General features: G+C 40.2%; 1 protein-coding gene across 3 annotated transcripts in view; it reads right to left on the bottom strand.

Moving 5' to 3' along the window:
- Nucleotides 1–10,406, bottom strand: part of LPGAT1 (lysophosphatidylglycerol acyltransferase 1) — a 77,073-nt gene extending 66,667 nt beyond the window's left edge. Inside the window, exons 1-3 of one of the 3 annotated variants that reach the window (XM_068541474.1) lie at nucleotides 10,228–10,305; nucleotides 9,782–9,973; nucleotides 8,640–8,904 (exon numbers count right to left, since the gene is read on the bottom strand). In XM_068541474.1, coding sequence (XP_068397575.1) covers nucleotides 8,640–8,904; nucleotides 9,782–9,904 — 388 coding nt within the window. In that variant the 5' untranslated portion in view covers nucleotides 9,905–9,973; nucleotides 10,228–10,305. Of the gene's footprint in view, nucleotides 1–8,639; nucleotides 8,905–9,781; nucleotides 9,974–10,227 lie in introns of all 3 variants that reach the window. The other 2 variants (XM_068541476.1, XM_068541475.1) reach the window with 2 other exon arrangements.
- Between the last annotated feature and the right edge of the window lie 1,605 nt (nucleotides 10,407–12,011).

Raw genomic sequence — 12,011 nt, 5'->3', positions numbered from 1 at the left:
GCTGCCAGATGTGAGAGCCCCACACAGCCAGATTTCTAATTTCTCAAGAGCTGGAAATCTTGGTTTTATCTTTCATGTTTTGGGAAATCCCCCTAATTTTGAAATGTTGGCAACTAATTAAAAAAAACATTGAAATACTGCAAAGGTCAAATAAAGCCCATCAGCTGCTGAATATGGCCACTAGTTTGCAAACTCTGAAAAGAAACTCTTGAAACTAGTTTGTAACAGATAAACTATAAATGTACTATATTTAATAGAGATAATACACTTTTTATTTTACTAATATATATTATATATACTTAATATAGTTAATCATTATAATATACTATAAATATATTTTCAAAGTTTGGGGGTACTAGTCATCCTTAAAGTTTTCAAGGCGGTCTATAGACCAGACCCTAGAGAGCAGTAGTAATGTTACATTTCATTCATATTCCTTACTCAAGTATCAAAGGTTAACTCACTTCTTCCATTCATTTTGGTGACATTTTCTGACTGTAGCCAAGTGGAAACAGAGTGGATATCTTAACTATAGTCCAGTGATAAGTATTCCAAGAATCAAAACAGTTTGAGAACCAAAACCCAATACAGTTTAGGAGGAAAAAAAACTTGGGGAGGCTATTTCCTGCTTTTGGACAGACCTTAAAATTAATTATGTAATAAAGTTGGTCTCCATTTTATAATAATCAACTAGTAGTGCATTAGAATGGAGACAGAGTTGACTGAATTATAATTACATAGTTGAATAAAAGTCTTATGTTGCACTTTCTGGCATGAACACAGTAGAGTTATAGACATGAATCTTCCTGGAAAATATACATAATAACAAGGAGAAAGAGGAAAAGAAAACCTCACAAAACTTTTCCAGCAAACCTAGGAGAAAAACAAAAATATAAAAACTCCAAAATACATGAGATCTGACTGAGATCAAACAAAGCTGATATCAGACAGAATCTATATTGGGAGTGGAGAGCAGAGAGAGACAGAACGTGTGGCATGTGATGAGGAGGGCCCAGTAATGGCAGATCTCAGAAAGCAACAGCAAAAACGCACATTCTTAAGGAGAGGGATTTACACTGGCATGCTGTGGCTGTGTCCCTCCAGTCACAGCTGCAAAGGAAGGAGTGGGAAGTCCAGAATTGGTGGCAAAAAGCCTCCTAGACTCAGTCTGGTTTGGAGAGGCAGAGGACTTGTGGCAACACAGAGAACACACCCAGGCACCATATGTAAAAAAAACTATCTCTGAGGCAGAAATCTGGAAAACTACCCTGGCCCCACCCACACCTCCTACAAATAACTGAGGAAAATCCAATTCACTAAATCACAGGGAATAAAAAGGTAACTGGCACAGCACTGACTTGGAGATACTATAAGAAAAATGGTAGAAACGAGCAGCATAACGTACCAGCTGTCAAACAATACTGCTAGAAAAACATTACAATGGAGAAGATGAAAACTATAACTAAATAGTCTTGCATGAATTTAAGAAAATCAATGAAGCCACCCCACTATGAAGAAGCTCACAAAGCATAAATAAAATAAGAACTCAAGGAAGAACTGTCTAGACAACAGGAACAAAGGAAGCATGAATTGGCAGAACTCAAGGAAGAAACAGAAGAAAAAACAAAAGCATCACAGAAATGAAGAAGAAACTGAAAGCAGAACAAAGAGACTTTGCAGAAGACACAGTAAGAGACATTAAAGACAGAAACAAACAAATGAAAAAGTGTTTAAAAGGATTAAAGAGAAAATAATAAATAAAAAAGATATACAAAGGGAGATCCAACAGACATATAATTAGGGTCACCAAGAAAGAAAACCAAAATGATCAAACAAAATAAATATTTAAAGTTATAATTAAAGAAAACTTTCCTGAAATAAAAATAGATTTGAATCTGCATATTAAAAGGTACACATGTGCCAGCATATCCTACACCAGCATATCCTAGGTAAAATTACTAAATATTAGAGACAAAGAGAGAATCCTTTGGGGCCAATAGGCAAAAAGATCAAATCATTAATCATGGGAATAAATTCAAGTTGGCTTCACACCTCTCTACAGCAACATTTAATGCCAGAATACATCTGTACAACACCTGTAAGATACTCAAGGAAAGAAAGAGTGAGCCAAGGATTTTATACCTGCTAAGCCATCCTAAGTGTAAAGCTACAAAAAGAAGTTCTGAAAATGTTATAAGAATAATATTGCCATATTATTTTCATGCCTCGTTACTGAGGAACTACCAGAGGATAAACTTTAACCAGCCGCAGGATAACTGGGAAAAACTTCTGCAAAAGTGCTTGGGTGAGCATTATATATATTTAACTGAAAAATTAAGACTAAAACAGAAAGAGATAAAGGTGATAAAATAGAACACAAACATTATAGGCTATAACAATGTATAAATTCAAATAACAAAAATTGGGTGAAGGGAGAAAGTGAGCAGGAAGTATAATAAACTTACTGCTTACCTTGATGTAACAGCTGGGAGTCAATAGATAGCCTTAAAGCTCACAAATCAAGCAGTAGAAGTAAAAGCATACATAATAGTGCAAATGTAAATACAATTGTGAATAAATACTATTCACTATTGACTAAAACTGGGTGATGCAGAAGAGAAAGGGGAAGAGAGAAGAGAGTATTTAAAAAGAATTTCACTTTTCTTCATAGAAAAAAACTAATAGTTACTATGAATAGAGAACTAAAAATATCTTATAAAGTAACTAATAAGACAAAAATACAAACCTTTCTAAATATCGAAAGAACAAAAAAGCAAAGAAAGACTACACAGTGAAAGACTTAACATTTATATAATTAAAAACAGAAAACACAAAATACAATGACAGAGGCCAGACAAAACACGTCTGACATATCAATAAATGTAAATGGATTCAACTCATATTGAAAGAGATTTTCAAATTGACTCATAAAGCAAAACCTATCTCCATGCTGATTTAGAGATACATCTAAATCAAAGTAATTTAAATAGTTTGAAAACAAAAGGATGGGCAAAGATATACACAGCAAATGTAAAAAAAAAGAAAGTAGGAATTGTTTGACCCAGCTCTTTCTGACTCCAGAATCTGAGGTCTTATCTATAAACAAAAACTGCAAATAATGTTTCATGTGCTTCTGTAATAGTGCATGTATAGGGTATGTGTACATGAATGAATATACCTTATATATTTTTTAAAACTATAACAAATTACTCAATTATATACAGTTTTTGAAATAAGACTAGATACCAAATTTCTGAGTTTAAAGAATTTAGTACTATTTACCTTTAATGGTATATAAAAATTTTTCCATATAAAAATCAAAACACTACTGAAAACTCCTCACCTGGATTTATGTCAAGATCAGCTGTTGATCTAAAAGCATGCAGTAACTCCTTATTCTGATGACAATCTACTGTCAAGCACTCAAAAACTAAAATTTGAGTTGTTCTCTGAATCTTAAGGAAGTGGGATTTTAAGAAATTTATAGTATACTACAAATTATTCTGTTGAAGCAACAATTTTTTTTTAACCTCTTGCAGAAATCCACAGCTATAATATTGCTTTCAGGTGATAAAGATCTGTAGCTTCAGAAAGAGATTTCATGCCTCAGAAACAAAAATATGGGTAGTAAAAATTAAGAAACATTCTAGGAATATTATATAAAGGTCAATAACGGCTCTACAAATACAAAAATACACTTGTGGCAGCATCAACTCAGTTAATGCAAAAGAGGAAGTAACTGTGAAATCTGTGTTTCAATTTCAACATCAATAATAAAAGGGGAGATAATAATAGTACCAACCTGATAAGACTGTTGTGAGCATTAAATGACTGAAACACTTAGTACACTGCTTGGCTTATATTGCAATAAATGTTAGCTAATATTATCATCACAAAGATATAAATTTCAAACTGATATATTATTCAAATCTTTTAAATCTATTATAATTACTGATGACAGAATTAGCCCCACAGAGAAATATTTCCCTAATGGAAAAAAAAAAGAATGTAAAGCTGCTCCTTTCCTAAATGCCCTACTCCCTCTCTGCTACCACCTACCCCTGGGGCGAGATCAGGAGCCCTTCCTCTTTCATCCCATGGTACATCTCCATTAGAGCATTATACCAGGATGTGTTCATTGTTGTTGGCACTGTCTTCCCCACCAAGGCTACTGTGAACTCCTTAAAGTCAGTGATTATGTCTTTATGCATCTCACCTCCAGAGCACCTGTTCCCACACATAATATAAGCTCAATTAAGGTGTGTTAAATTAACAAATGTGGTATTGTAGGTTTCATGTGTGTGTGTGCGCGCGCGCACATGTGTGAAAAACACAATCCAGTTCAGGGTTTATATTCTGTGGATTGCAATGATCTTGATAACAGACTGAGCTGCCTTAGCTGCCTACCTTCCTGAAAGGTCCGTTATCAAGATCAGGAAGGCAGGCAGCTAAGGCAGCTCAGCTGGGACCAAGAATGAAAGAAGGGATCGTTCAAGAAATACTTAGACACTTACAGAGTACCCTGTGAACACCAGGCAATGAACCGGGCTCTAGGGTTGTAAAGAAGACCACATCTCTGTCTACAGAGAGCTCACAGCCCGGTGGGCACGGAGCAGGTAAGGATCTCCCTCCAACTAGCTAAGTAGAGATGTTAAAGTTAAAGCTAGATCAAGACAGCTGATGCCTAGAATTCTCCTAAATTTCAGTGCTCTTTCCACGGGAACAATGCCTTTCAAATGTTGACAGGGCTCATAGTAAAAAATGTATTCTGTACCACTACCCAGTACAGATACATACACTTCTGATCTTTTCTATTTAATTATTTTCTATTTCACTTTTTTAAAATGTTCATCTTGACACATTAAATTGGTTTATGACTCAAAGGTGGAAAAATACTGCTCTAGAAGATATATTTTAAAACTCTCTCTAAAATGTCAGTCAGATATAATTCCTAATAATTAATTTTTCTCACACAACGAATGTCCCAGCAAAAAAAAAGTAAAACACTATCAAATAATCAAATAACCCCCAAAGACTAACACAGAGCCATGACAGCTGTCACTTGGGGGAGTGGGAGGAAGCTAAACCTAATCTCCATCAGCTTTCTCTAAAGTAAATACCCGATCTAAGGGAAACAGCTATTGCTAAGCAAAAACAGGGGGCTTGGTGGCAAGTCCCCTGGCACCTCAGCTCTCTTCCAGCCAGACTGTGGCTCAAAAGACTCTCATCATTCTACACAAGAAATTCTGGAGCTTCCACTTACACTGAATATTTTTAAATTATTTTGTGTAAGAGACTTTAATTAAATGTGTTTGGATGGGAAACAATGAATTTATTAAAATAAGTGAATGAAAATCAAAATAAACATCTTATTTTAAAAAAATCTCTCACTGATATTTGTCAGTCTTCACTTAAATTGAGGGCAGGGGAGTGTACTGATTTATCCCAGATCTGAATAAAGCATGTAGAAGTGACTCATTAATTAAGGTAATAGGTTTTTTGGTTTGCTCTTGAAATAAGAGAGCAAGGCAGTATACAACTTTCCTCAACATAGGATGCTTATACAGCACTTCCCACTAAAGGAAATGTGATAACTACAATCATCACTACCTAGCAGCAAGTTAGAGATGAAGAAACCCCAATATTCTCAGAGTTATTTCAAGAAATGTCTTCCCCGGAACAGATGTAAAGTCAGAAACACGCAGAAAGACCAGAAAATCCCTTTCCCTCCTCTGTGTCCACAGACAGTACTCCAGCTCTGAGAACGCAGATTAAGTACAAGAATGTTCAGTCAAGTTCTTGGGCTTACTAGCCTCACCATTCCCCATCCAAGAAGCATGTCTGAGTTTAAAGGACTCATTTTTTGTGACATTTGCCTCAAATTAAAGGACAATTTTATAAAACTTTAATAAATCTTCCTGTCTTCCCCAAAAGAAATCTGTTTAGAACTATGTTGAGAAAAATATTCTTTTATAAAGATAAAATGCATTTTTTTCTAAGAAAAAGGATTATGTCATACCTATTATTTATCAGCTCCATCCAGTAGAACTTTCTGTGATGATGGAAGTGTTCTATTATCTCACTGTCCAATACAGTAGCCACTAGCCACCTAGTACTGAGCACTTGGAATGTGATTGGTGTGACTGAGAAACTAAGTTTTACATTTATTTCATTTTAATTAATTTAAATTTAAATAGCCATATATGGCTGGCAGCTACCATATGGGGCAGTGTAGATTAGATAATCAACTTAAGTCCTCAGCAGCAAAGCTGAGTAATTGACTTACCTTAGACAGAATGTCACAATTTGAAAATATGATATTCTACACCAATATTCAATTTTCAGCTTCCTAATTAATATTTAGTTAATTAACATTTAAGGTTTCCTCAGAAGTGGCTTTTCAACAAAGTTTGGCAATTTTTATTCTAGAACGTGAACATACTAGATCTGCTGAGCAGGATTCCTTTGGCAACTTTCAATTTTCCATCTGTGAAACTTAAGCACAGGGAAAGGGGAAGAAAAACAACTTAGGCCCACCCTCCTCCTGATACAAAGGTAAGAAATAAAACACATAATCTATACAAAGCCTAATACAACCTCCTAGACTCTTCTGGGTACATCTATCTGCTCACCAACCCTTGCTTATGTTTGCTTCTTTAGACCCAGTCGTGGTTTTCAACAAAAGTCATTCCTACATTTGCTTGACCTCTTGACTGTGCTGTGTTATGACCAGACCCTCTAGAAGTATTCTACTTATAGGAAGACCATTTAAAATGTACATACTAAAATATCCTATATTTAAATGAGACCAACTGATCAAATGGTCAAAAAGCAGTAGCTTGAAGGAGAGCAGATGTTTCAGAGAGACTAAAATACGCAGATCATGCCAAGACCACCTTCCAAGCAGGTGGCAAAAGAAAATGCATAGTTCTATAGGCAGCAAGGAAGAGACTCCCCAAGAAAATATGCTTAAAAATAGACTGCAGCCTTGCTGTGGCCATAGGATAACTAACTTTAACTTCAATCAGCACCACTGCACTCCTTACAATCTCAAGGTAAATGCCAAATTAGTTTTTTCAAGCTTCTCATCATGCTAATACTTATACACAAATACTCCACAAACACACACACAGGCACAAGTGTTTCAGTAATTTCATTATTTTTAAGTAGAGTGAACTTCTAGAACTTGTATCTAAAAATACTATGAGCTCATTTAAAACAAGCAAACTTAAGTATACTGTGCAAAGAACAAAGCCACTAATACCGCACAGCATACTAGGGGAAGCTCAGACTACACAGAGCAAAGCAGTTCTATGACAGCAGTGCAGTTCAGGTAAGAATTCAACACCACAGATGAAAACTTAACTTTTTTTCTCTCCCACTACTACTGCTACCACCAGGTCCCAAAAAAAGGACTCGAAGTTCACCTACTGTATCTAAAGAGCATTGGGATCTCAACAAGACACGTAACAAAGAAGCAATGCCTACACTATTCCCCAGGCTTCACGTCTTGCAGAATAATAAATGGCATTGCCACAAGGAGAAAAGGCTTCTTCTGGGGCAACTAAGAGCACTCTGATCTAGCAAGAGACTGTCAGACTCCATAAAAGCTGTGTGCTGTCAGTGCCCTCACATGTGTGGATAAAATCTGGAGATGTAGCCTGGGCAGGAAAGAGGGAGACAGAAAATTTTCAATGGGGAACTGCAGTGCAGTTCCACCCTAAGAGTACCCTCCTCACTCTTCCAAGATACAACCTACAGCACCTGCGGCACTATCTCTAAGGAGCTTATCAGCTATAAAATTCTATGATAAAGCCTCAATGTCTAAGACAAATGCCAGAAACCTCAGTGTTTTTTTCTTTATCCTAATTCTTAGAGGAAAAAAGTCAAATAAATATAATAAACAATACAGAATTTTCACAGCAGGGGCATAAGTTCTCAAAGCCCATAAGGCTTATAAGCAGAAAATAAACACTACTTATTCAGTTCTTTAAAAGTTCGCTTCAGAATAGAATTAATAAAAATCTACTAAAAGACACTCAGAAGATAAATTAGCTTAACAGGGATAAAACTTAATTTCTTATACTTAATATTCTAATATTGAATTATGAGATAAAACATAGATTCTAGTAAACCAAAGAAACACGTAACAGAAAAGAAAGCCATTTTTTGCTTGGCTTCAAATGTGAACACAGTACGACACACTGTGAAAAAACTTATTAAACTATCTTAGCACAAATGGGGCTCAGTAGTTTTTCTTAATGCCCAATGATTATGGGCTAAATATCTCACCTCTTCATTTTCCAACCCCTGAAGCCCTATAAAACTCACTCCTATTCCTCTAGGAGAGCTTTCACAGACTGGTTTTAATAGACGTCAATCATTTAAAAACATTATTTAAGGAATTTATCAATATATAATTATGAAATTATACTTCTGAAAATATCATCCTTCCTAAATTAGGATTCTGGAAAAAAACAACTCAATAGAATTGTTTTCTATTTATTTTTTCAATAGTCAAAGCATCTTCCACCCAAAGTGTAATATATATATATTTTTTTTTTTAAATCATGGCTCCTGACTTAAGCATAACATTACAAAATTTTTAATATGCATTTAAAAAGTGCTCTCACTCTTACCTGTATATCCAGCATACCATCCCCAAGAAGCCACCATTCCTAAAAGCCATTTGTACATGATTCCTTCAATATACCAGAACCGCTTACTGTCCAGCAGTCGAAGGGGCTGAAGCACAATTACATAGCAGATGTAGGAAGAAATAGCAACCAGGTTGTTGGCGACCATGAAGGCAAATCTCATCAGGGCTTTCACCAAGATCCAGCCCAGCCACGGAGCTTCTTCCAAAGTCACAGCCATTCTCACATTGGAGACTGTCCTGTCTTTCTGAGATGAAAAGAAAATTCATTTAAAAAGGAAAATGGATTAAACACATCTAGATAGTCACCAACAGAGAAATCACCTCCAGCACAAAAATAAATGAAAACATCGAGAGTCTAAGCTTTCCTAGTGTATTACCTCGGCGATCTGTCCGGGAAATTCCAGAGGGGGACAGAGAGCAAGGGAGGAGGAGCCGCACAAGGTCAAGGGAGCTGTTCACGGAGGCACAGCTATGTCATAATATATTTAGCAAATGATAACACTATTCCCACCAACTAATCTGTGGCCGGCCCGCACCGCGTCTGACTGCAGTCTTCTGTTGGACTTTAACGAAGAAAAATAGACCCACTTGCTTCACACACCCTCAGTATCTCCAAACTGACGATACGAGTGAAAAGAAGACTAAAACGGGGACCTCTCGATCAAATCTCCCAGACACTGCGACCTCGGTACCCTCACCACCACCCTTCCTGCACTGATTTATTCCTTTAAAAGGTCTCTCGCGTTAGCAAAAAGAGTTAAGTTAAAATTGTTCATTTGCGGCAAATCGGGTCTTGTGTTCCTTTTTTTTTTTTTTTTTACAGAAAAAAAGGGGGGCGGCAGAAAAGAAGGCAAAAGGGTGAGAGGAAGAAAGTGGGCGATAATAAGGAAAAAAGGATTAACGACAGGAGTAGGGGGAGGGGAGCAATCGCAGAAGGAGGTGGAGGCAAAGGGCCAGGGATGAGGAGCACCGTCCCCGACCAGAGGGCAGGGAAACCAGGGATGATGAAAGAAGCGGGGAAGAGGAGGCGACGGCAGCGCTCAGGGGGCGGGTGGGGCCCGCCGCGGTTTCCGCGATGTGGAAGGGTTAGGGCGGCGGTCTCGGCCCGCGCGCCGGGCTCACCTCGGCGGGCGCGGGCGGCGGGCGGTGGAGCGCGGGAGCCGGTGGGGCCGGCGGTCGGCGGCCCGGGACGCGGTGCTGCGCGGCGGCGGCGGCGGGTGTCCCCGGCCGAGGGGTCGCGGTCATGGACCCGGCAGCGGCGGCCGAGGCGCGGCGCGAGCGGGCGCGCGGACGCCCTACTCCCCTCGCAGCTGCCTGCGGACAGAGGGACGGCGGGGACTCAGAGGCCAGACCTGTCACCGGGGCGGGTCCCGGGGAGGCGGGCGGATACCCAGCGCCCCCGCCTCCTTCTTGGGGCCTACCGCGCTCTCGTCCCTCATGCCGCCGCCGCCGCCGCCGCCTCCTCCCCGGGCCACGCGACTACGACACCCCTTCCCCGGCCCCCCAGCGCCTCCCCGGGCCCAGCCCGCCGCAGCCCTGGGGCCTGAGCCCACCGAGCCTGGGGTTACCTCGGGCTGGCCCGGCCCCGGCTGGGGCTACGGGAGCCAGAGGAGCCGGAAGACTGCATGGCAGGCGGAAGGAGGAGCGGCGGGGCCCGGCCCCGCTCCGGCTGCGGCGCGCCCCGCGCCCCGTCCACGGCGGTGCCGAGACTCGGTCCCCAGGGCCCAGCCGCGTTCGCCGGGGCTGGCGGGGAGGGGCGGCGGGGAGGAAGCGGCGGGAGTCGGGACTGCTGCAGAGCCGCCCCCAGAGCGCCCTCTAATGAAGGCGCGGCCGCCGTCGTCCGCCTGCTCAACCCGCCGCCGGCGCCGCCAGCGCCAGGAATCCCGCTGTCCGCGGATCGAGGCCCTTGGGGCTGCCTAACACCTAGGCCGGGACTTGGCTCAGCCCGGGACCGAGGAAGAGGGCCGCTCGGAAAGATCTAGGAATGAGCACCAATTCTTACACCACACGAGTGATTTGGTCCAAATTGAGAGCCGCTTTTTAGCCAAAACAGCCGTTTTTCATTGTTAGGGCTCTCTCTCCTGACAAACGCTATCGCTGCCCAAACTGGAAAGCTGTCTCCTTGAAGACTGAATGTCCTCTTCTCTTTCCTAATGAAACCCAGTTGCTCTCATGGCTTTTCTTCTGAATCTCCCCAGAGTATTAAGGTCTAGAGTTTAAAATCAATTCATGTTAAGTGCCAGAACTCTTGTTCCTGGAAAGCACCTGGAAGAACATTAATGACAATTCTGATGCCGCATCCAGCCTCTCGCCCCCTCCGCCCCAAAAAGAATCCAGTGGGAATGAGCGGTCTACACAGAGACACTGAAATTTAGTTAGTCAAGGAAGGAAAAGCACATAGGCAGTGACAGTCATTGAGTAAGTGCTCAAAAATTTGTGGCCATAAGTACCCCGGACAGGCCTGGTTATTCCCGAGGTACCGTAGTTGCATTCTATTTCAAAGGTTGGACCACCAGAAGAAAAATAGAGAAATCGCCCAATGGCCTGCCCACCTGAACATTCTCATATGGCCTACCTAAATTTCAGTACTAAAAAAAAAAAACTTATAAAATCTTGTTATATCCCTTAAATGGGGGGAGGAGGGGGTGCACATTTTTTTGTGCTCCTAGTGAACTGCCATGTTTAAATCAGAATGCCACTTATTCCGCCTACAAAATGTTTATCACTGTGTTTGTTTTGGACTCTCAACGACTTCTCTCTCTCTCTCTCAGCCCTTAACTTCAGCTCCTCTTTGGCTCACAGATGAAGAAAAGAAAACTCACCTTACGAACATGTGAAAGAATATATTCTATTTCTACTCCCTTGGGTGATGAGGAAATATGAAAGCACAGAGCCTGGCTGAAATAATTTATTAGATTTCTTTCCATTTATTATTAATTTGCTTTTATTTATATATGTTGCTTATCTATTTCACCAGCATTATATTCTAACTGTACAGGGCATAAAAAGGCACAGACCTTGTCAGAGATCTTTCTGTATAAGATCAAATGATGTATAGCAATAGAAAAGTTAAATATGACCTTTCCATTCCTTGTATTTCCTCTGAGAATTTAGGTGCCAGGGCAATAGCATCTTTAAATAAATCTCATGAGAGAAATAATATATGTACTGTAGATTATTGTTTAAAATATGTCATTATACTCTTAAGTGGGTAAGACAGGTAAGGCATATATTCTTCCAAGAATCAAGAATAAACTCCCCTAAGATTCCATTAGGTCCATCCCATTCAGCATTCCTCACACGCTGGCAAACACTGGCTGACACCTGGAGAGAGAGAACCTACCATGTGATC

The sequence above is a fragment of the Eschrichtius robustus genome, chromosome 3 (assembly GCF_028021215.1).
Source record: "Eschrichtius robustus isolate mEscRob2 chromosome 3, mEscRob2.pri, whole genome shotgun sequence".
Taxonomy (NCBI): Eukaryota; Metazoa; Chordata; class Mammalia; order Artiodactyla; family Eschrichtiidae; genus Eschrichtius; species Eschrichtius robustus.
This window is presented reverse-complemented; position numbering and strand designations above follow the sequence as displayed.